General features: G+C 42.1%; 9 protein-coding genes across 9 annotated transcripts; 3 read left to right on the top strand and 6 right to left on the bottom strand. All coding sequences in view use genetic code 12, as the record gives it.

Moving 5' to 3' along the window:
- Positions 1–3,678: 3,678 nt before the first annotated feature.
- Positions 3,679–3,954, top strand: PICST_38238 (predicted protein; the record flags this gene model as incomplete). Its single annotated transcript, XM_001387941.1, has 1 exon — positions 3,679–3,954. The coding sequence occupies one exon, from the start codon at positions 3,679–3,681 to the stop codon at positions 3,952–3,954; it is 276 nt and encodes a 91-aa protein (XP_001387978.1).
- Positions 3,955–4,411: 457 nt separating this feature from the next.
- On the bottom strand, positions 4,412–5,215 carry CYT2 (cytochrome c1 heme lyase; the record flags this gene model as incomplete). The annotated part of the gene is made up of 2 exons (XM_001387540.1): positions 4,412–5,112; positions 5,143–5,215. 2 exons carry the CDS (start codon positions 5,213–5,215, stop codon positions 4,412–4,414), a joined length of 774 nt encoding a protein of 257 aa, XP_001387577.2.
- A 417-nt stretch (positions 5,216–5,632) lies between these two features.
- PICST_68974 (predicted protein) lies at positions 5,633–7,099 on the bottom strand. The gene has a single exon (XM_001387539.1). It carries the CDS (start codon positions 6,707–6,709, stop codon positions 5,789–5,791), a length of 921 nt encoding a protein of 306 aa, XP_001387576.2. The 5' UTR covers positions 6,710–7,099; the 3' UTR covers positions 5,633–5,788.
- An 8,368-nt stretch (positions 7,100–15,467) lies between these two features.
- PICST_38006 (3'->5' exoribonuclease) lies at positions 15,468–16,193 on the bottom strand (the record flags this gene model as incomplete). The annotated part of the gene is made up of 1 exon (XM_001387538.1): positions 15,468–16,193. One exon carries the CDS (start codon positions 16,191–16,193, stop codon positions 15,468–15,470), a length of 726 nt encoding a protein of 241 aa, XP_001387575.2.
- Positions 16,194–16,523: 330 nt separating this feature from the next.
- MNT45 (mannosyltransferase) lies at positions 16,524–17,714 on the bottom strand (the record flags this gene model as incomplete). Its single annotated transcript, XM_001387537.1, has 1 exon — positions 16,524–17,714. One exon carries the CDS (start codon positions 17,712–17,714, stop codon positions 16,524–16,526), a length of 1,191 nt encoding a protein of 396 aa, XP_001387574.1.
- Positions 17,715–18,394: 680 nt separating this feature from the next.
- PICST_38186 (predicted protein) lies at positions 18,395–19,003 on the top strand (the record flags this gene model as incomplete). Its single annotated transcript, XM_001387940.1, has 1 exon — positions 18,395–19,003. The coding sequence occupies one exon, from the start codon at positions 18,395–18,397 to the stop codon at positions 19,001–19,003; it is 609 nt and encodes a 202-aa protein (XP_001387977.1).
- Positions 19,004–19,196: 193 nt separating this feature from the next.
- On the bottom strand, positions 19,197–20,120 carry YCM1 (mitochondrial carrier protein; the record flags this gene model as incomplete). The annotated part of the gene is made up of 1 exon (XM_001387536.1): positions 19,197–20,120. The coding sequence occupies one exon, from the start codon at positions 20,118–20,120 to the stop codon at positions 19,197–19,199; it is 924 nt and encodes a 307-aa protein (XP_001387573.2).
- A 568-nt stretch (positions 20,121–20,688) lies between these two features.
- On the top strand, positions 20,689–22,574 carry PICST_80274 (predicted protein; the record flags this gene model as incomplete). Its single annotated transcript, XM_001387939.1, has 2 exons — positions 20,689–20,724; positions 20,767–22,574. 2 exons carry the CDS (start codon positions 20,689–20,691, stop codon positions 22,504–22,506), a joined length of 1,776 nt encoding a protein of 591 aa, XP_001387976.2.
- Positions 22,569–23,805, bottom strand: PICST_86171 (predicted protein; the record flags this gene model as incomplete). The annotated part of the gene is made up of 1 exon (XM_001387535.1): positions 22,569–23,805. The coding sequence occupies one exon, from the start codon at positions 23,803–23,805 to the stop codon at positions 22,720–22,722; it is 1,086 nt and encodes a 361-aa protein (XP_001387572.2). The 3' UTR covers positions 22,569–22,719.
- Between the last annotated feature and the right edge of the window lie 243 nt (positions 23,806–24,048).

Here is a 24,048-nt window from a genome sequence, read left to right as displayed (position 1 = left end):
ACTTCTCAATCCTATTGGTGAGCCTTTGAACCTCAATGTTGGGCTTTCTCGTCAGAACGATGATGAGTTTCTCGCAAAGAGCACAAAGGGCTGGATCCACGGAGTCAAAGTGCCATATTCAGTTTTCAAGTATGACTTACTTGAAAACACCTCTTCCAATAGGATTCTCAGCAAAGATTACGACTATGACTACTTTACTCCCCTGCTCGTTCTAGACGAAGTGGATCATAAAGCTTTCGGCTCGACAAACTCTGATTCTAAGCGGTCTCTGACGGTGAAGTCGATCTATCTGAGACTTCCAGACGACGAAGCCGAGGCTGAAGGAGATATTCTCCGTAAAGATGATATCCGCAGCCCTTTTTCTGCGTACTACTCGATTCCCAGAACAAGTTTAAATATTCCTAATTGCTACAAGGACGATAAAGTCCAAGTAAAAATGATGAAGGACATACCCAAACTTTGCTACCAGAACCATTTTGACTTCGAAGAGATCACATACACCTTTGGGGGAATCTATGTATCGCTGAATACAAACTTCAGGTCGTTGGGCTTGCCCAGAAATGTTGATTTGGACAAGGTCTCTGTGCACTTTCCTGTGGACCTTCCTCCTTTTGTTAACAAAGAGATCTTGACCAATCCGTTCATGAACCAGAACCAACACTTCTTTGCTTTCAATCCTGCAAGAGGAACCATCACTTATTTAGATACTATCAACTTAAAGGACTTCCCCTGCCATCTCAATTCTTTGGTGAGTACTCAGATTTCCCAAAGACATGTATTTTTCTATGGAGGCTTCGAGCTCAAGACTGAGTCTGTATACTACAATCCCGAGATCGATAGGTGGATCATCAAGAAGAAGTTGAAGTTGAATGAAGACGGTTATATCTTGGACGTGATCACGTTGAAGTTTTCTAAAGTCGAATTGAAGGTTAAATTAAAGGACCCCTCTAAGACTCATATTGGCAAACTAGGTTGTGGAATCACTGCTAACATCTTTGATGTGAATGACGTAAACAAGGACTTGCCGGCTAGAATCCCTCTGCCCCCAATATTCACGGATAACAGAAAGGACAAGCTGGCGTATGCTCCTAGCCCCTCATTGAGACCAGTAAGTTCACCAAAGTCCGGTTCGCAGCACGTAAAGCTCACCGACACATACTCTGTTTCTTCATCAATTACCGCTAACCAAACTAATGCTTCGATAAACACATCCACTACTAATAATCTCAAAAAAGACGAACCAGAAACACCAGCAAGTCCGTACACATCTGTACTGGGAACGTTTCCATTTCTGAAGCAAATGACAAACCAGTCTACACTCAATTCTGTGACACAGCTGTCAATTGAATCTTCGAACTCTAAATCGTACTCTTCTGGCTCTAACTTAAAAACAACTTTGACGAACAATCTGGCCAACACCAGTAGTGGAAGCAGTACGAATAGTTTACCGGCCAGTAGTACTACGTCCAGAATGAGTAAGGTATTCTCTAAGTCTACCAAGTATTTGCATAGACATACTTCGCAGAGAAATGAGCCGAAATCGTCTCATCCGTTAAAGAATACGTACTCTAAGCAAGTGAAGGAGAATCGGTCGATCACCTCGAATGCGAATAATGGAACCAGCAATGGCTCTGGAAGCAGACCGGTTTCTCCAATACAGAAACCCAAGGCTGAACAGCCTGTTCCGTTAAAAGTCGATACCAAGAATGCTGACTTCGTACCTCTCGTACGATCAACACCGTCACCGGATCATTTCCGGAATTTTACACCTCAGCCTGAGGCTGCTATTCAGGTTGGAATCAAGAAGCCATTCTCTGCACCAACAGGTAAACCTGATTTAGGTTGTGATCTTGTAATCTGTGATTTGATGAAACAGCCGAGTCGGGATGATGAATCTATTGACTCCTTTGAGAGAGATATCAAGAACGAGGGCATGTTTTATGATTCTCTCTTAAAATCCGGTCTTAACGGGGTTTCCATTTTCATTTTTGGTGGCTTCTACAGTGAGACAGATGAAACAGGATACCAGAAATTTGTGGCATGTAACGAACTATTGAAGATAGATTTAGCTATCGAAGATACAGACAAGGGTATGTCGTTTAACAGAGAAGCTCTTGTATTCAACATCGGACTTGAAAAGGAGTGTCCTATGGACAATAGCGAAGAATGGCCCTCTCCCAGAGGCTTCTTCGCCTTTTCCTTGATAGATCACAAGAGGAATCAGGACTTGGAGTGTGAGTGGAATCTCCACGATAGCGAGGAATTTTATCCTAGTAAATTAAAACGTCCCACCTCACCCCTTAGTGCTTCGTCGCATTGCTCTGCTTCTTTCCACACAGGGCACAGCATTAGTAACGAGACATCTAAGTCTGCCAGTAAGGGGTCTACGGAGAACTTTTTCTCTGGCAAGGCATTTGTAGTCCAGGGAGGTTGTAATGACGACTTCGATTTCTTCAGCGATTTCTACATTTTCAAATTTGACGAGTGCAGATGGGAGAAGCTTTCTACATACTTGTATGATTATTTCAATGTTCCTCTTGAAGCTGGTGGTGACGATGACGGAGCCAGCTACTCGAAGGAAAACGAGCTTGACGAACCAGCATTGATAGAAGCTGAACTCCGAGCATGTCACCACACAGCGTTGTACTACAGGAACGAAGAACGCGACTACTTGTTCTTTATGGGAGGCTTCCGCAACGACTACTTACGTTACTTTGATGAGAAACCATATGAAACAAATAATTTTGAAGTGACTAGGTTCACGATGTTTCCGTTTGCTACCAATAACAGCAACTTGCTCCGGATTCCTGTTCTCAACCTCCAGACTCAGACGTGGAAGTTCATCCGCTACTACTATGATGTAAACTCACTGCTCAGCGACAACTACGTACAGAAAGTGAGTCACAACCCATCATGGGTCAATGCCCGCATCAGCAACTATGCTGGGTCCATTTCTTTAAACGGTAAGAACATAACCATCTGCCATGGAATGGCGATGCCATGTCCTGAAAAGAAAAAAGATAAGGATATCATTGAGCTGGATATACCTACTGATCTTTTGTTGTGGGGGGCACATGTCCACTTTGTGTTTCCGAGCTTGTAATGAAAACATGAGTATTTTTATGAAGTATATAAGAGTATATTAATGAACTATGATTACGAGAGAGTGAAGTAAGATAGCACATGAGAGCAACGTGGTTGGATTTGCTTACCAGCTTAGGCAAGTCTATGGAGTTCAAGTTTATACTTGCTACCAGATACAGCTAGTAGTCTTGACTGAGATATGGGTCTGTAGGCATAGTTTACGAGTAGTGAAGTGTTCAGGGTAGCCAACTTGGTCTCACTAAGTATGGTTGCGAAATAGTGATGAACTGTCTGCGCGCACAGTTATGAAAGGTTTGAAGAGCAGATGTCCGAAGCAACTACAATATTCAAGACAAATATCCAATAATGAATGTTTACAGTCAGACTCTACCAATTATAATCATCACCAGCTAGTTGCTACATGAATCAGATTCTTAGATCACATCCGTATATCATTCTTAGGAATTAATGGAAATTAAACTATTATGTAAGATTTTACGTAAGCCAAAATTTTCAGTCAATTTTGCCTTTACTCCAAGTTTTCAACTTTTCACTTTAACCTTCACTATCCGCTCTTTCAACAAACACACAACAATGTTCGGATTAGGTGGCGGTGCTCCTCAAGTAAACTCGAAGCAAAAGCTCCAGGCTGCTGAAGCCGAGTTGGACATGGTCACGGGGATGTTCAACTCTCTTGTCTCGCAATGTCACAAGAAGTGTATTAACACTGCCTACAACGAATCAGACGTCACCAAGCAGGAAGCTCTCTGTTTGGACAGATGTGTTTCCAAGTACTTCGAAACCAACGTCAAGGTTGGTGAAAACATGCAAAAACTCGGACAATCCGGTGCTTTCATGGGCAGACAATAGAGATGATGGTCCATTTGGTAAAGTGGTATAAATGATAGAAGTATGATTTGACGTATTCAAACACTGATATGTATGATATTTGATTGCTATCATGTTGGTTTTATAAATATCATATTGAATATTGTATGGTCATATCATGTGTTCAATGGTATTGGTATTGATGGTCATATGTTGGTATAATCATACTCATATGTCTATTTCTATTATATTCATTGATACTCATTTTGATGTTGTTGCCTCTACTCTTTTTATTAATCCCTGATCTGTATATATAAACTTCTCAAGAAGAACGAATCTATAGCAATACATGATATTCGTATATGAGTATGTACAAGTGGTTGCTTAAGTAACCTATAAAATCCGAATAATCTTTATTAATAAAGTCTGAGACAACATCTTCATTTGAGTCTCTCCGCTTGTTCTTCTTTCCCTTAATAATCTTCTTTTTCAATTCTGTTCACGACCATCCCACGGCTCTGGTCAAACGCAACTTAACACCCTCCCATGTATTCAACTTGGGTCTCACGTCCAAATAAAAGGATGCTCCTTTACCTGCTCCTCCGTAAAAGTCTATCACATACTCAATTTCCTTGCCGCAACGATCGATTTTCCAGTCGTGTCTATCAAAAGGCTTTTGATAGCCTAAGAAAGTAGAGTTGATCCAGGCTCTGGGTGTCAATTTCTTCAGATCTCCCTTGAAACTTGTCAAAGTGATTCCTCCGCACATCTTTACAGCTTCATCGTAGTTGTTTCTCTCCCAGTTCAAGATGTGGATCCAAGCTCTTTCGTTCACAGCATTATGGATAGGTACTATAGTCTCCATATCCTTAGCTTCAGGATTCCACTTCTTTCTTTTCATTGCATCGTAGAACTGCTTTTGTGACGGATATACCCAGTTGGAACCGGCAGCCGTCCTGGGAATCGAACTGGTGGCTCTTTCGGTGGGTAAATCTACATTTGAAGCTATGGCGGAATCTGCAGCGACAGAACTCAATGTATCCGACGAGCAGCCTTCGTTAGAAGCTCCAGGTTTGCTCGCATCAATCTCTATAGCATCTGGAACCAGTACAGAAACCTTATTCGCCCAAACAGAACGGGCACTGTGATCTACTGGACATTTCGGTTGGTCTTCTGTGGTGTTAGTCTTGCTTACTGAGTCTATCTTGTGATGGTCTGCCGGAGTCGAACCAGATGTTTTCTGGAGCCACGCTTCACGGGTAGTGTGATCGACAGGACACTTGGGCTGTTCCTCCTGGCCCATATTATTGTATATGGTGCAAAAGTATGGGAGAGGTGGAGTAGTGATTGGAATAATCGTAGCTATAACTGGCTGGAGAATCTCACATAATCGGATTTTTTCAAATTCGAGAAAAGCACGTGATGCGATGGGAAAGATGGAGGAATGAAGTAATGGTGGCTATTACATTAGTTGTGGCTACGATGGATATGACAATAATGATGTAGTGGTTTATATTGATATAGAAATGAAATGTGGGACATTAACTGGTTGTTTTTTTAGTTTGTCGTATAATGTTCTGGGACACCGAAATGACTCTATAAAAGACCCTCGCACACAACCAAGAAGGCATTATTCTTCATGTGAAAAACTCTTAGAGCCTGCAAGCTCCATTTGATTTAGGACTCTATCTACTCGTATTCAGTGTTAGTTGTCTATCTTATCTAGTTCCAATACTGTGTATTGTCTATGTATGCCTTAATGTTACTATTTTGGTACAACGTTTTGCAACAGTAGTAGAGCCTGAGGCGAGCCCATTTACGTACTAGATTCCCAAGATATTCTAGATCTGATTCTTCTTGTAATATATCTAGTAGATCAGTAGATCTTCTTCTTCTCGTCAATAGAGAATTCACCAGCTCCAGCGTTGACAATAATCAACAAACCACCTACAATGGACAAGGTCTGGAAGAACTCGTACTTGAGGAAATCACGGCTAGCATCATGTCTTCCGTATAACCAGAACTGGTTAGCAAAGATGTTGTATGTGAACAAGAATACAAACAAGACGAAAGCAGCAAACTTGGTTTTGAAGCCTACAATGATGGAGCCACAGGAAATGAAGCCAATCAAAATGACAGCAAGTCTACCGAGTGACCAAGTTGAAGAAAAGACAAATCCCAAAAACAAGAACAACAACAACAATCTTCCAGCTAATAAGAAGTACTTCTTGTTGTCCTGGTTGTTGATCATAGGCAATCCAGGCATGTTCAACAGTCTCTTATCTCTGACAATCGAGTCGGAAAAGGCGAGAATTAAACCTCCGACAACAGACAAGTTTCTCAAGATGAACTGTGTGTCGAAGATCAAGCCGTAGGCGAGACCTTGGAGCAATACCACAGCGACCAATGCCAGTGTAGCGTACATGGCTTTCTTTCTCAACACCAAGAAGGTGGAGGCTGTGATCATCGTGAAGATGTTGATCACCAAAAATGTCAAGGTTAGCCACTTCCAGATCTTTCTGTAGTTGTGCAAGTAGTAGATCTGTTCAGACCACTGGGAAATGATTCTCAACGAGTCTTCAAAGAAAGTGGCTACGATGAAAGCCCTACCAATTCCAGGCACATACGGCTTTAGCGGCTTGCAATAAGTATCAATCAAGTCTTCAACTTGTTTGGATATGTGCTCAAAGCTGTCCCAGGCAGATCTGGACTGCGACACGGGGCCAATGTTGGTTGGGGGAGGCACACCTCCATTCCGGAACTGGTTGTTGAACTGATTAGGGCCACGGTATGACATTGTGATGTATAACAGGAATGTCGTTAGGCAAGTAGCTAAGTGATGGATATCAGAGATTCAAGTATAATCAAGATTGATTGTGAATTACAATTAACAAATTTCAATTTCAATTATACTATACCAAAAATTGAAAGGTGGACAATTGTCAAAATACAATTCTTTTATACCAAAGCAGTTGTGGTACGCCTGATATAATTTGACAGTCTATGGAAGGAACACTGTAATGGAATTGTGCAGAGTTGAATTCTGAAAAATTACTCTGCTTAACAGTTGCAGGTGTCAGATCAGATCAGGAAATGAGACAATTTTGGGAAATTCGAGGGCTGTGCGAGCCAGAATTGTAAGAGTGTGACGGCAACTGACGGAACTATGTCAATGGTGCAATATGGGCTTCCAAAACTAGGCACTTTTGTCTTGAGCTGGAGATTCCACAACAATCATGGGAAACAAAAGGTTATATAGTGGGGGAGAATTCGTTCATGACACGCAAGTGAAAAATAGGTCGTGCACCACGGAAGAAAAAAACATAGAGGATTGCCGTTTTGGGAATCCTAAAGGCATGCGAAACTTGGGTGCAAAATGGAGCAACAAAAAAGAGAACAGCAAGGTGTCCTCTAGAGGCGTCTGGGATACGGCAATTATGGAAATTAAGTTGTAAATGACAGGTGGCTGTTGTTGTCAAAATCACCATTTCTCTTGCTAATCTATTTCTCGTACTTTCTCTTGTGAGAGAATTAGCATTTTTCATATGCTAAATGTAGATGAAATTGAAGAAATAGTCCGACTTTCAAAATTAGTAGAGTAGGTAGGAAATATGTCTACTTTCTTAGACTCCAATACAGTTGTACTATTCATTAGTCTTCGACCTAAACACTACCTTCTGCTGTCGCCACTAATGCTACAGTCCATACTATGCCAACAAATTCAACCTTTTGCTAGACAACCCTCTCTCCAAGAAGCTTCAGTACAATTCTCCTCTTGGTGTTACCTGTGTCGGACTCAAATAACTAAATTACCTGCCTCAAGAGCGTTTTCTAAGCCATCTCATCCCAGTAGTTCAAATTCAAGAAAATCAAGTGCACGACGCCTGATATCTGCTACTTAACCAACATGGTATCTACCACTTTCTCCACGAACTATAATCTCTGAATCCTAGACTACAAGATCAAAACGTGTATGTGATCCTCGTTCTCGTTCTTGACCCTCACTTGGTACTAGATCCTGGCTTTCTGTCCTGGCTTAGGAGTGACAGGTCTAGTCTGGGGCTTAGGCTCGCATTATCCCTCGAGACCCATTTTACCATAAACTGAAATCAAAGGGACACTAGTCTTCTCGGTCTGACATCTAGATGTTCTCCGAAGGAAGCATTGCTTTAATTGCGTCTCTTTTACTTCTGTAGTTGATGCCTACTTGACATTATAGATACAATAAGATAAATATGGAACACATTTGCACTAATTTTTGAAAATACTCAAAAAGTGAGGAAAAAACCCAACAATAATTCAAATCGTAACCAAGCAGTCCATGACATATTAAACCATCTTAATGAATGAGATACACTCTTAAAAGTCATATCAAAGGTTGCCTAAAAGGTAAAATGCAACAGATTAAGAAAATTTTTTTTTTTTTTGACGAAATGGCATGTATTACGACTAAAGTCTAACCTATCTACTACAAAGTATATAAATCATCCTCTAATCCATACCGAATGGTGGAGGAAATCCTAGGATAAAAACCTCCGAGTGAAATTACCTAAAAACTAGGTGATATCCTTAGAAAACTGTAGAAAACTTGACAACGGTATATGCTACCGGACTTGTAAAATGTTTAAATAAGACGTCTAGACTGCAAAATCGATACCCAAGTAGAAAGTGTTGACAGAGAGAAGGATTCCCTGTCTTCACTGTTCCGCCGTCGAACTTGAAATAAGTAGACAGTAAGGAAGTATCGATTTAGAGAAAGGAAAGCAGCCACGGGAAGTTCAAACTTACCAATGATGTTGTTTAAATCTAGGTTCATACCTTCAGGCCCTAACAAATTCCAAAACGTGCGGCTAGCCTCACAGTCTTGGTAGGTATGGTGAAAGTATTTCCGTCTTTCAATTGAGTTGAGGCACATTACACAATCTTCAAGAGCCTCCGGATTGCCGTGGCGTTCGCGGTGACCAAGGTGGACCCTGTGTAATTCCTCTGTCCCTTTGGGATGAAGAAGTTGTACTTTATAAAGAGCCTTCCAAAACTTGGGGTAATTGTCCTGTAGCAGGGGAAACTTTTGAAGTAGCGTACTGGAGCTACACACCGGGGCTTGTTGCTCATATTTTGCTGATCTACGGGTAAATGTCATGCGATCAACACGGCTGGTTATGTGTTTATCCCAATCCAGCTGAAGTGGCGGGTTACGCACCATCTCTTGTTTCTCATTAAGCGTGAAGGGCTTTTTAAAATATGAATTAATCCAAAACCTCCTACCCCTTTCATCCGGGATATGGTAGCGGTTTTTCGGCTTAATGATGGTAAACCATGCTTCGAGCCATGCTATTTCGGCTCTGGTGAATTGATTGTAGGTCTTGTACGCTGACATTGCATGATCTTTGTTTTGGACCGCGTAGTTCACAAGGAAAAGGTACCACGGTACGATGTCCCATTTCAGGGGATCAAGTTGATTGCGTGTCGGAGGGTAAATTGTATCAATGAAGGATTGAAGTTTGTCACGGAGAACTATGAGATTCCAATCCACCAGATTCGTCAACGTTTCGTAGATAACTTTTGCCCGTCTTCCTAAGAGCTGTTGCTTGACATTGAGTAGTCCGAAGCCCCCTTTCTTTTTCAAGCTACTAAGGTTTCTGTCGCTAATGCGAGGGAGATGTCCCTTTACCATCTTTTTGATGTGCTTGATATTGTCATTTGCCATGGGATCATGTAGGTCTCGGAAGTAAATTTTCGAGAAGATGTAAGTATTGAACCCCGTGCATCTGAGATGAATTGGCAATTCTTGTATGGTGTGGAAATGTAGCTGTGTGGAAAGAGAGGAGATATACGAATCCCATCGGAAGCCGTTAAGCGGAACTCCGAGGTATTTGTAGTCAGTGGTGCTAATGTCAAGGACTTCAAAGCCAAGGATCTTGGTAACATCTTCGGGAGGTGACTGGCCCCAGTGGCAGGTCCGGGACTTGGCGATACTGACCAACGAGTTGGATGCTTGTTCAAATAGAGTAAGTTCTTCTTTGAGAATTTCATGATCTCTGGTTCCCTTCACAAAAACTGTGAGATCATCTGCAAAGGCTGAATATTTCGCTGTTAGCGGTGGTAGATGGTCGAGTTGAATCGGAATTCCCTCGAGCCGACTCTGTAATCGTTGTAAAAGAGGCTCCAAGCAGAGATTGAAAAGGATAGGCAGCACTGGGTTGCCTTGTCTCGTTCCCTGTTTGAGTGGAAAGGTCTCTGACTTTGTGTTGTTGGTAAAAATGGCTGCAAATTGTTGTGTCGTTACCAGGAGCAAGATCCGCTTGAATCTGGGGCCAAAGCCAAGTTGGTCGAGTACTGCAGACAAATAGTCGTGCGATATCCGATCAAATGCTTTAGTCAAGTCCAATATAATGACATTTGCACTTTTCAGAGTCTCGGGGTCTTTTGATACTTTGTCGATGAGGGCCCGGAACCGTTGGATTTGAAAGTCCATCTGGCGTTCGGGCATAAAGCCGCATTGGTCATAGCCGATGAGGTCCTTGGTCACCTTTTGAAGGCGCATATTAAGGACCTGCGAAATCACCCTTAAAGAAGTATTAATAAGGGAGATGGGACGGAAATCATCGACCGTGAGGTCCTTACGTTTTCTCTTGGGTATCAAACGGATGAGAACTAGAGCCATTGACTCTGGTAATATTCCCGTTTGCATGATATTCTCCGCGTCCTTTGTTAATAGTGGGCCTGCCTTGTCCCAGATAGCCTTTAGGAAAAGATAGGTCACTCCATCTTCTCCTGGCGTGGAGCTGTTGGCAGTCCGCTGTAATCCGGACGTAAGTTCTTCATATGTGATTGGCTTTTCAAGCTCCACACTGTCGCTGGCTGATACTTTGCGACGGAACAGCTGTACATACCTCCTAATGGAGAGTTTGGCTTCTTGGGCCTGGGAATCCAGGTAAAGCGCTGCAAGGTGTTCTCGTTGTATCTCTAGTATATCTTTGGTTGTGATGGCGGTGCGAGCCCGATCTGCGGTTGTGAGTGTACTCACAATTGTTGCTGCATGGGTTGCCCCTTTGAACCGGTCGTTGAGATCCTTGAAGATCTTTGGTGGTTGCCTCTCTTCTATTTGGGAAGTGACCGACTGTTGATTTCTAAGATAGCCTATTATTCTAGGCAATCGTTTTATGAATGCAGTGTAGTCGGAAAATCTTGTTTGTTGTAAGATACTGAAGAGATGTGTGTTGTCTAGCCAGTGGTCCTTTACGATGAAGCGGGGTTTTCTGATTTTTAAGGTCGCTTTTGGAAGGATAATAAGGTCTATTTCAACTGTTATATGAGTTGATGAGATTATGCCTTCTTTGTGTTGATGGTATCGCCAAACCCTGTCTTTAAGAGACGTGGGGAGATAGATACGATCGAGGCGGCGACAATTTCGGAAATTGTCATTCGTGAATAATTTGATTTGAGGATCGAGCCCTCTGAGAGTGTCGTGGAGTTGTAAGCCATGGAAGATAGCATTGAATGCATCGCGTGATGCGACTTCCGTGTTTTGTCCGACGTGAAAGGAGTCAATTTCAGGGTCAAGGACCATGTTGAAATCGCCCCCTAGGCAGACGTGGAATGTAGCTCCTGCGTTGTTTAGTTTGAAGCTTTGGGTGATGATGTCAATTTGGGAGTGTAATGAGGTAAACAACTTGGCCTGAGCCGGATAGTTCCCGCTTGGGCCGTACACGGATATTATGAGGATGTATTCCTCTTTCTCCGTTAGTTTGATGATGGCGTCAGTTGCATAGGGAGCAAGGTCGGCGTCTAGATCAAGGTTGTTACTTGATATTTGCTGGAAGTGGGAGTACTGGAGATTTAAGATTATCCCAGTGCGTGATGAAGTGTTGGTGTAGATTAACTCCTTTTGGGAGTCTTTCAATGTATTCAGGAGCCCATGAATCCATTCCGGTGTCAAATTTGGCAGCGAAGTAGAAGAGGTTTCCTGGAACAGGTTGTTGTAGTTTAGGTTTTGAGAGTGGAAAACAGTTTCCTGGATGAGGAGAATGTCGCATTTATGTGCTAGTTCTCGAATTTTCGCAGGATCCTGGTTTCGTTGAATGTTCTTGGATCTAATCGTTATTAAGTTGTTGCGATGATTCACTTCCGATGCCTTTAAGGTCGGATTGGTTATCGCCGTATCTAGTAGATTACTCATATTAATAATCTATTGTGTTGGAGGGGTTGGCTTCGTGTGAGCCAATCGTGACAGTTACCGGTTGATGAGCCAAATTAGTATGGTCAACAATGTCCTGGTGTATACTTGGAGAGTCGACTTGTGTTGGGTCGACGCTTTGACTTTGAAATCTTAGTGAAGGGTCAGATCTTTCCATGTTGTCCAAAATTGTGGATTCCGGTTCCCCTAGAGTGGATCCTAGTGGGGAATCCGTGATATCCATGACTCTGGCAGGAGGATCTGTTATTGGCGGAGGATCTCGTAGTGTTGGGATGCGGCTGGCTGAGGTGTTTTGTGCCTGCAGTTCGTCGCGGCTTAAACTAAGAGTCTTATTAAGTGCTTCATGCACCCTTTGGGACTGTCTTAGAGTCTGACTTTTGTTGGAGTGGGAGAGTCCTATAATAGGAGAGTAAGGGGTCGGTTGCTTCCTTGTGAGAGGGGCTAGGCGACCCGAGTAGGATGGTGAAGAGATTGGGGTTGCTAGGGGTTTGGTTTTTGATGTGACAAGGGATTTACCTTGCTTTCTTGGGCGAGGCGTGATTGGTTGAAGGAGCGGTTGTGTTCTGGTCGGTTTGTTGCCAGCGGCATTGATTGTAGTTTCTGGGAGGAGCTCCATTTCTTGGTCCTGAACCTGGTGGCTAAGGATGACGGATGCTTCATCGTCACGGATATCTTCATCTTCGTCTGAATCGGTGTATCTTACTGTTTCGTCATCATCATCTTGGATGTATTCCCTTTGGATTTGATCTTGTGGTCTCTCGTTGTTTGAGGTATTGCGAGGTACCCCTGTAGATTTAGGGTGCATGATAGCTCTCATGGTTTGGTGGGAGTCAGGTTGTGCTGACTGGTTATGGCTCACGTGTTCTGTTACTCCCGATTCTGGGAGGTCGGCGAGTGGCGCGAATCGATTACCTCCTTGTCTATGTTGGGAGATTAAGGGTTGTGGTTCCTTTCGGCGTGGAGCGCCTTTGGTCACCGGGTTAAACCCATCGTCGTCCTTTTGATGTTGTTTGTATGGACGTGCGTTGTTAGGGGATTCGTTCTGATAAAAATAGGGTACCTTTGCCACCGGGGCCTTGAATGTTGGGCATCGTTTGGTTGAGTGCTGATTGGTGTGACATTTGAAACAGAATTGGTATGAGGAGATAATGTCTAGTTGTACACCCTGCATGAAGGCGTTCTTTCTGTTTGGAATCCTATCCGATTCCGTCGCAATCAAATAGAAAGCAGACTGGAATCTTGACAGAGTCGATCTGCCTTTGTGGAGTGGTACTTCCCTTCGGTGTTTAGCTAGAATATCGTATACGATAGGCTCTCGTTCTTCCCTGCGTAAAGACCTGTATTGAGGTACTTGATACGTGTCAAGCGTATTTGGGTTGAACATTGCTTCTAATAGATTGTCTAAGTTTTTGTTTCCAATTGGGGCTTTTATACCCACAAGAAAGACGTTGGGATAACTAGAAAGAGGAATAAGTTTAAGTGTAAATCTGTAGTTGCCTTCTTCCCCTGTGTAGTAAGGGTCGAATATTTCTTCAAATTTAGTCTTCAGCCATTTCTTTGGACCTTGAGATTTGAAGCGTGGAACTACAGTATTACTTTCAGTAATGGAGAAGTTAAAGTTTAAGTGCAGATTGTCCCGGATATGTATGTGGAAATACTCCTTTATGTCATAAATCCTTTGAGTGATTTGAAGTGTTTTCTCCAACTCTTCAATTTCAAGTTGGGTATTGTTGATGCCCCGCTTCAACTCCTGCTCCAGAGGGTCCCCTGGGGATATCTGGTTTTGGTAAAATTGAAGTGATTTTTTGAGACTGGCAATACTCTGCTCGGTGTGTTCTTCTAACTCATCTAACCTATCAGGTATAGTCTCCTTAAAGTGGGTAAGAATTATCCTAGCTTTGTCCTCGATGCTCATTTGGGGTTTTAACAGGTTCAGTCTGTATTCAAATGAGTCAATGTGGACTCTTACATCTAACTTTTCAGCAACGTTTCTGCCGATTGTGCTGAGGGTTGACACTCTTACCTCCTCAGGCGTATCCCAGTCGTCGAACCTTTTCTGTTGGCCCTTATAGTTTGCTTCCGATAACCCTTCTAAGTGACTGATAAGTGTCGAGTATGTGTCAAACTGGTCAAAGACTTCATTGGTGGTAGGAACGTCCATCTTCATCTGTTCTTGGAGGGCCTCCATTTTCAGTCTGTATGTTTGAAGTATTTTGTCGGATTCTTTATCGGGAACATCTTGAAGAATATCTGCCCATTTTGCCTTATTAGGGTTTGGAAGAGGAGTAGATCTAATTGCCTTGGGGTTTGAGGGATGAATCCTTTTCTTAGAAGAACTCTTTGAGGTTCCTAAGAGTGGGTATTCCTCTGCTTCAAGGTCTTGTGTATTTTTTTCTGGGAGTTTTGTATTTTCGGAGTTTTTTTGGTTTTTATTTAAGTATTGTAAGGATTCAGAATTTTTTTGGGTTTTTGTATTTTCTTTAAGTTGGTGTACAAGGAGAGAATCTTCTTGTTCGGGCAAGTTCGAGAGGCTGGTTGTAGAATCTAAAGAAATGTGATCCATTTCATTATCATCGTTTGCAGCCATTTCCTGGTCGTGTACCTCGTCAGGCACGTGACTTTGAAAAATTTCCGAAACTGAGGTTTCAAAACTTTCCATAGTAGGACTTAATGGGGTCTGGTTCTGAATAACCAGCTCGTCCATGGGATTATCCCGTAGTTGGGCCGGTTCCTCAGAGGTAGATGACACTGCAGTCACGAAGGATGGCTCTAAATTGCCGTTTTCATCGGCATCTGTGGACTCGCCATCGAGGTCCATCAGATCAGGGGGTGCGACATGGTCGTGTGGATTTCGGTCAATATCCGGTGGTTTTGGCTCGTTTAAGGCTTGATTTGAAGAGCTTTCACCAGAGAAAACCCCTAGAGGTCCCTCTGGCTGATTGATTGGTCGTAGTTCTGACATTTTGATCTGGATTGATCACGTGACATGCTGTGATAAAAGCATGCACATTAATCAGAAAAGCCTTTTTGCTTTAAGGGTGATGCGGTGGCTCAATGGTAGAGCTTTCGACTCCAGATCGAAGGGTTGCAGGTTCAATTCCTGTCCGTGTCAATTCCTTTCTTTTTGCATTTATCATATAATTTTTTTGCAACTGGAGAAGACAAGATATTTGAACAGTAGATATATCGATCGGCTGTGAGATCGGCTGCGATTCATGGGTAATTCGTTAGGCCAAAAGTTTTTTGCTCAATCTTGCTCCTTTTCATAATCTACAATTCTATCTTCATTCTATCTTTTATTCTATAGTACAAGTATGCAATTTAATTACTAGTTTGGTGACCCAGCTCAGTAAGCTCTCTAACTAGCTAACTTCAGAGATCGAATATTGCCATGTCTTCTGACTTCACTATCCATCAAGTCGCGGATTTTGTGGCTTCCTGCGATGGCTATAGCCAACACAGACTCAAGTCTATCCAACGGTATCTTGTCTTCCAACATCAATAACGACAACTTTTCGCTTTTACCGATTACCCCAATTGTCAAAGTGCTCATATCGTTCTCTTCCAAACCATTCATGTCTAACAAAGGCGTTTGGTCGTGCAACCCAGCTGTCATGGCTGCTACATAGTCATACATGGATACACCAGCATCGATTAGAGCCAATGTCATAGCATTGGTGCAGGCAGCTAGCATGCCTCCGTCTTGCGACAATACGTGCAAGTCGATCCGGATCAAAGTACGTGGATATAAGTTACACATCACCGACTGTTGGAAGGTTCTTTCCAAAGTAGTCTTGAGCTGAACCATTCTCTTCTCAGATTTGGACCTCTTTTTCCTTTCTGTCGTAGAAAAATTTGCAACAGATAAATTTACTTCCAAAGTGGCTTCATTAGAGTTTGCTTGTGATCTCAAAGCAGGCTCCATCGGTCCCTGTACCACACAAATGACTTTCGTATTACCCTGTTCTATGTACGAAGAGCCATCTGAAGAGTTAGGATGGGTGTTTATTCGACATTCAAAATTGCGGATCTCATTCCACCTTCGGCCGTCAATTCGTAAACCTTCCGGTGAATACAATTCCATACGCGACATGTCTATCTGGAGTTCTAGGAAAAATACTGGAAAATGATGTAAAATGAATTCGATTTCGTATATTGGTATATTTCAGTCTTGAAATATTTTGAGATGCCTGTACAAAACACGTGACCGGTGATCGCGTGACGTATAACGACGGATCCTATTGAAAGTTTGCCAATAAGGTTGTAGTGGTATGAAAGAGAAGTCACGGATAAGATTCTTGGTACAATCGGAGATTCACTAGAAAATGAGTTGTTTCGTTTTTTTGGTATAGTTTTTATGTCAATACTACTGCTTCAATAGTTCAATATCTATGGTCTATTACTTGTGAATATACTATGTACATATAGAGTCCACAAACTGGCTGATTATCCAGCAATTGCTGAGAAAGAAGAAAATTGACGAGTAAAGCAATCCAGAATCGAAAGTGTTCTTTCCCAAGAACTCCAACTGGAAAGCAAAGTAGAGCCATGAACCCTGCGATACAATCCAGAGTAGCAAGATGAATATTCCCTTCCTGGCATGTTTCTTCGAAGCCAAGTTGGTCCGTGACAAAAAATATGGTAAGAATATGAGGTACCATATGAAGTACTGCGATGTCATCACCTTGTTGAAAGTGACAAACGCGAGAGTTTGTAAGAAGAAACCAGAAATCAAGTCTTTTTTGGCAAAGACTAGAGGTATGGCAATGGTAGAAATGAGAAACTGGGGAATGAAGGCAAAACTCTCGATGTTGCTTACATTTTCTGCTAGAGCAGATTTGTAGTACAAGCATACGTTATAAACGGAGAAGTTGTGTCTATGGTCCAAACGAATGAAGTGGTACAAGTAGGAGTGATATAAGAATTCGTAGCCGTAGTGGATGTAAAAGAGGCCATTGAGAGCAGCCACAGTGACTACGGTGAAGAACAAGTAGGTGATGCTCTTCATATTGACAAGCTTTACCAATGGAATATTCACCAAAGGTTTACCTTTGTTGGACAAATAGAGCAAGATGCTGGGCAAGTAGATGATGGGATATAGTTTGAAATGGATAGCCAAACCCAACCAGACAGCTGATAAAAAAATACTATCTCTTCGAAGTAAGAAGTAGATAGAGGCCATTATCATCACGGTGAGAACGCTTTCGGATGAACCTCGGGTGCTGATAGTTATTACCATTGGATTCAATAACCAGATGGAAGACAAAACGAGCATTTTGTTCTTAGAGATGTTCCTGGGCAAGAGTTTGACGATGAAGAGTCCTGTGACCAAGTCGCTGATCATAAACAAAATCTTTCCGAAACTGTACCAGTATTCGCCCCAGCTATTGGGCACCAACAACCACGACAATAGTGGTGTGTATCTATATGTTTCTCTGAGGTATGGCGACTGACCCTCGTAGACAAAACGGGCAGCATCTGAAAAAACAAGGTAGTCGATGTCTGTATACTTTACAGGCAAGTACTTGTCCTGATAAAGTCCAAATAGGAAGAAGCCTATGCGGAGTAGGATAGCAATGATCTGGATATGAAATGTGGAAATCATGGTGAATATTGAAAAATGGTTGAATCAGACCAATGCATACGAAAGGGAGAAATCAATAATGTTGATAATGATTGGAATTCTTCTGTGGTTGACTTGAAATGAACAATGGAGAGATATTTTGAATAAGAACTGGAATCGATCTCTCTTCTATGAATGCAGATGTTATGTTTTGGTTGCTTTCAATTCTTCAATGCTTGAGTTTTCAGATTTCTTGAAAATTGTAAAATAAGAAGTCCATCTATGGTAGCAATTGAAAAAGCAAAAGCAAGCCACTTTGTCGAATCAATCTCCAAATCAATTGCTATCAATTCTTGAATCAACTTTTAAACTAATTCTAGAGTCAATTGTAAATTTTCAGCGCACTTTAAATTAAATATTTGACCCCAGATTGTGCGAATATGGATGGAAGATCTTGAGAACAAAAATCAGTCTTGCTTTCATACTCTTTTCTCTTTCTTTAATATTGTTATATTTACCTTCTGATAGCTTCCATTGAACACTGTGCAGTGAGTCAGAAAGAGCAGAGAATTTACAAGATTAAATTGAAGGATATTGGATGCCCCAGAAGTTCCAACATTTTCATATTCAGATCTAGATATCTCTGATTTAAAACTACTTCCAGTGACAATTGGTTGTATTTATTCTTCAGATCCAAAGCAAACTTTAATTAAGTCTCAAAAATGGCTAATCCACAAGAAGAAGTTTACAAAGAATTCCTCAACTACGACTGGGAGTCATTCTCAGAGTTCCAAACAGGGCTCCAGGAGATCCTCGATAGTCATTTGAACACGCTAAAGGAGCAAGATGCCTCTATCAAGGCTATCCCTGCTTTAGACAGACAGCAGTTGACTGACCAAGCAAAGTCGTTCTTCTTCTGTTCGCACACTGGAAACATCCTCAATCTCGATGACTTCCAGCAATGGAGATTTCACAACGGAGACAAGTTCGACAAGAAGAAGAAAATCCAAGAGATAACAGACACCGAAATAGAACAAGACGAGGAACAAAAAACTGGAGCAAACGAAGAAGCAGAACAGGAACAAGAATTAAAACATAATTCAGAAACTATACAACAAACTCATGAAACTGAACATTCTACCGAGGATCCACCATATTCGTCGAATTACCAACACCTTGTAGAGTTAATTGTTTCAGGGAAACCTGTTCCTGGAATCAAGGATATCCCTGATACGGTTCTTTCTGAAAAGAAGTCGGATGCTATAGCCACCCAGAGGGTCAAGCCTTGGGAGAAGAACAAGACTGCAGCCGATACCAGTTTCCTTGAGTAGATAGAAATATTTGGTTCTGGATAATGAATTTATTAATTCTTCGGTATTATTACTTTGAATTAAAATCCGAAAGATATAACGTTCATGTAGCAAATAGTAGATTAATAGTGCATAACAAGAAGAAAATTCAATAATTAGTGGAACTACAAATAGTATTGTTATAGTAGTTAACAATTGGTGTTTCTATAAATATCTAATGCAAGAATCTCATCACAGCCTCGAATGCAGCTAAAGCAGCAGCATTGGCTGGGAACGATCTCAAGATGGACGGCCCAAAGCCCCGAGTGAAGCCAGCCAACCCTCTTTCGTGGTAGATATACTTGACAGCATCAATCCAACGAGGAAACTTCTTTTCTGCTCTGATAGGTGAGTCAGTCATGATGGTCTGTTTCACTACATCAGAAGGATAGGCAAAGATCCAGAAGACTGTTGCCGAAAGTCCTCCAGCCCAGAAGTTGATAGAAGGCTTCAGCATCTTGGTGTTAGCTTCAAAATAGTTAGTGAAAATTTCGTAAGAACCCCACCAAAAGATGAAATTGGTTCTGAAGATCATTGTTGACAACAACCCACTATATATACCCCTGATTCCAGATACCTTGTATAACTTTTTCGCTACATCTAGTGGCCCACTGTAGATTCTCGATTTGGCATCGTACTGGACTTGCAAACGGGCTTTGAACTGCTCGATAGGAGCCGCTACAAACGAGACAGTTAATCCACTGCCCAACCCAGCAATTACATGACCCAATAACGGTAACTTCTTTTCATCAGGATAGAAGTTTTCTTTCACCAACCGCCTGTACACATGAAGTGAACCTAACATGACGGAGTCCATCAACACCCAGCCAATCAACGGTGGGGTAAACCCCTTGTAAAAGCCACCAGCACCTTCCTTCTTCAACGTCTGCCACACGCAGTCCATCGGGCCCTTGAACATACCCTTAGGAGCTGTCTGAAGTCGAACTTTCACAGTGTCAAATGGATGCCCTACAGCATTCTTGGTGACTCCCAGGAATACCCCGGCCACAAATCCCAAGTATCTGGGTGGAGGCTGGCTCGGAGATTCTTTTCTGAGTTCTAGCAACTCATCTTCTTTGTCTGTAACAGCATAGGACATTTTGGAGAATTTGTGAAGTGAAGATGGTAGGTTTGGTTAGCTTTCGATCTGAAAAATCTGGAGAACTGAAAAAATCACCGGTATAGGGCCGAATTTTATGGTAGCGCTGAAAGATGATTCATAGGTGGGATAATTTAGAGATGAGATTTCATGGGCCGTGATGACTGAAATGGCAAGGATGAATGAAATGGCACTTGTATCCGTGTTATAATGCTATGTGTTCAGTATGATACACTTCTGCCATTGCTTATACCCAAGGCAGAACCCATCAAATATAAAGAAATACGTGAAAATAGTACAATTGCACGAAAAAGAATTCAAGAGAAGTACTTCAAAAGTATGAAACAGAGAAGAAGGCAAGAATATGCTACCCATTACATCCATTCCACATCCATTGGACCATGTCAACGATCACATACACTGATGATTAAAAAGTTGCAGCCGTGTCGCATGTCGCACATCATCTGATCGCGACATTCTCATATACAAAAATCTCAACTTACACTATCTTTAAGTTTCAGTCAGTATTTCAAACTAGTTTTTCTTGTCAAAGCGAAATCCAGGTAGAATGAGTCAATCTCCCGTGAAAAAAGAGCCGATTGTAGTCAAGAAGGAGGAGGACACGGGGCTCCGCACGGAATCTGAGATCTCAACAAGTGGATCCGCGAAGGCGGGATCTTCTTCCGAATCAGGCTGGCAGGAGATTCCACTCAAGCTGTGTACGACCGACGAGGTTAAGGACATCCGCTTTCACATCATGCGGTTCCAGAACAAGCAGGATGTGAATATCATGGATGAGTTCACCAAACCGGTACGTTTGCATAGAAAAGATCCACGGAATATCCAGTTCCAGCTCACTAGAGCGGAGATAGATCTCCGTAAAAAGGAGCAGGAAGAAGCCAAACTTGAGCGGCAACGGCTCAAAGAGGAAGCCGAAGAGTTAGCTGAAAAGGAGGCTATAGAGAAGGGAGAAGATCCCAAGAAATACCGCAAGAATGGACCGGATATGTCGCAGGTAGCACCTGATGGAGGAGCCAGGAAAGCGAAAAAGAATCTTTTCAAACGTAAAACGAGACAGATTAACCTCATGGATGATGAAAAACGGAAATTGCGGTATGAAGAGTACTATCCATGGGTTGTGGAAGATTATGACGGCAAAAACGTCTTTGTAGGTAATTATGAGGCTGGCTCCAGTGAGTCTCAACATGTGCTCTTTGTATTTGATAAGGACGGCTTCAAGATGGTTCCGGCAGAAAAAGTGTATAAGTTCACTCCTCGTAACAAGTATGCGACCTTGACATTAGAGGAGGCTGAAGCAAAGATGGAAAAGAATCTGTCTGTGCCCAGATGGCTCATGAGACATATGGAAGATAAATCGAATGCTTCAGACAGTACTCCTGATCAAAGATTTCGTAACAGCGTTCCAAGCAATGGAAGTGTCCTACCAGCTGGTGGAAGTTCTAGTAGAAGAAGATTACGAACTGTTAGCGGCGGAGGTGGCTCCAACGATAGAGATTCTGATCACGACGATTTGGATTTTGATGAAGAGTTTGCAGACGACGAAGAAGCACCGATTATGGATGGGGACGAAGAAGAGAACAAGTTATCTGAGCAGAAGATCAAGAAGGAAATGTTGAAAGCTGCTCATTTTGATGGGCAGTCTGATGCCGAGGGTGATGATGATTTGGAAGATTTGTTTGAGACAGAAAAGTCCAGAAAAGTAGACAAGGAAGGTAAGAAGTTGCGGAAGGTGTTGAACAAGCGTGAAGGAGGAGTCTACGACAGTGACGAGGACGAAAATTTGAATCCTTACCTTTCAAAATCGGATTTGGAAAGCGATGACGAGAGCGATGAGGAGACAGACGTAAAGAAAGAAGACGACCCCAATGCCAGTGACTTGAAACCAACCAACGTGCCCCGTTCCTTCTACGCATACAACATAGGCGATGGTTTTGTTCTTATAAAAGCACCAGCAGACTTCTTGAAGGGTTTTCCACAAGGTGAATGGACTCCAAATGGTAGAAAAAGACCTTCTCCAGGGGCCACGGCTTCTCCAAGAAAGAAGATAAAGATAGAGGACGGCCTGGCTCCTCCTAAGCTTAAGCTCAAGATCAAGTCTGAGAGCAGCAGAGAAAGTATGTCACCTTCCCCAGTCCCTCAGCCAGCTGCTGCTAGCGTAGACTTGAATTCAGCAGGGCCCGATAACGTCCTTGTTACGGTGAAGGAAGTGCTAGACATTGTTAGAGACAACCCACTTACAACAAAAGAATTGTTGTTCCGGTTGAAGAGCAGAGTCAGTGCCAATAAAGAGAACAAGCTTCGGATCATTAATATTGTCAAGCAGAACTTGAGGTTGGTGGATACGAAGTTGGTGTTGAAGGAGTAACGATGATATCAATATATTATATATTTGACTAGTGTACATACTACAGAATAAAATTAACGAATAGAACCATGATGATATAACTATTGTATACTATTGGTATAGAGTCTATTGTTTAGAAGCTGTCACATAGAAACTAGAATAGGAGTAGTAAGTATTAGTAGATAGAATCTATGTTAAAAGACGGAGAAAATCTATGTGGAGACTATTTTTCAATTACAACACCTCGACGATCTTGTCATCATCATCATCACTCTCTTCTTCATCTTCTGCTTCAACTGGAGCTTCATCTCTCTGCAACATCTGGACAAGCCTATCGCACAAGTCGGCGACGTTTTCATCCTCGACTGCCTTGTGTAATTCCCTTATCAATGTATAGACCGATTTCTCTCTGAGATATTCTCTTAATTGTCTGGTGGTACACAAGAGTAACAAAGACTCCAAATGGACACAGATTATGGTGTTGAGAGGGTCTCTCTTTTTGTCTGATGGAAGCAATTGCAATTCATCAGGTAAATCGAACATCTCGTCTTCATCGATCTCTTCTGGGCCCGCTATTGGCAACAAGATGTATGGCAATATGTTGATCTTTTCTTCGGTAACTAACTTAAAGTGGGCATTGGTGTCGAACAATGAGTTTTTGATGGTAGAAGCTACACCCTCTCTTCTGATTCTAGAGTCGTACTTTTCAGTGAACACAAGTAACTTGGAAAGAGGTACCACTGCGTCGTATTCCTGCTCGGTGATAAAATAGGCTCTTCCCTGAGAGAAACGCGAGATGTCAGCAAAGAAGTACGACAAATAGTCGTAGTCGGCATATTTGTTCAAGCTTCTATCAAAACCTTTGACAAAGCAATCCATCAAACAGTCCATAGCTTTGTTGGACTTGAATATCTTCTTCTGCTCGTCGTTGTGGTCGATGGTGAAGTCCAAAACCTTGTTGATGGAGTCATTTTTGGCCAAATTGGTCAACAAAATACACATGATGTCGGCGTTGGAGTTGTTGACGTTGACGATCAGCGATACCAAATACTTCAAGTAGGCTTCGTCCTCAACAATCAAGTTTCTCATGGTCAAATCATCACACAAGTTGGCCAAGATTGTGACAGACTGGACGACATGGGTCTTTCCCTTTTCTTGTGACAATTTCTTCAAGTCCTTGATAGCTTCATAGTTGTCGTAGGCAAACACTTGCAGCTGTGGACCCTGGGAATATCCGACCAAGTTGTCCAAGGCTATAGAAACCACGGCTGGCTGTGGGGAGTGCAAGAAGGATACTAATTCTTCCAATTCAGTAGGCATTTCAAACTTTTCAAGTTTATGTAGGATGCTCTAGATAATAGTTTAAACTTCTTACTAGGCTATCTTCAATAAACGGCCAGGTATTCGAACTTAATACTAGTTGGTAAGCCATTGTAAGATCTCAAAATTTTCAGACATTTTTTTTGTATGCACGCGATGGCTGCGATGGAAGTTACTGGAACGGTTGCAAAATAAGTTGCAGCAGACATTTCTTGCGAAAATAAATTGTAAATGGATTACTTT

Source organism: Scheffersomyces stipitis, chromosome 1 (genome assembly GCF_000209165.1).
Source record: "Scheffersomyces stipitis CBS 6054 chromosome 1, whole genome shotgun sequence".
Lineage (NCBI taxonomy): Eukaryota > Fungi > Ascomycota > Pichiomycetes > Serinales > Debaryomycetaceae > Scheffersomyces > Scheffersomyces stipitis.
The sequence above is the reverse complement of the archived record's forward strand: the minus strand, read 5'-3'. Positions and strand labels throughout refer to the sequence as shown.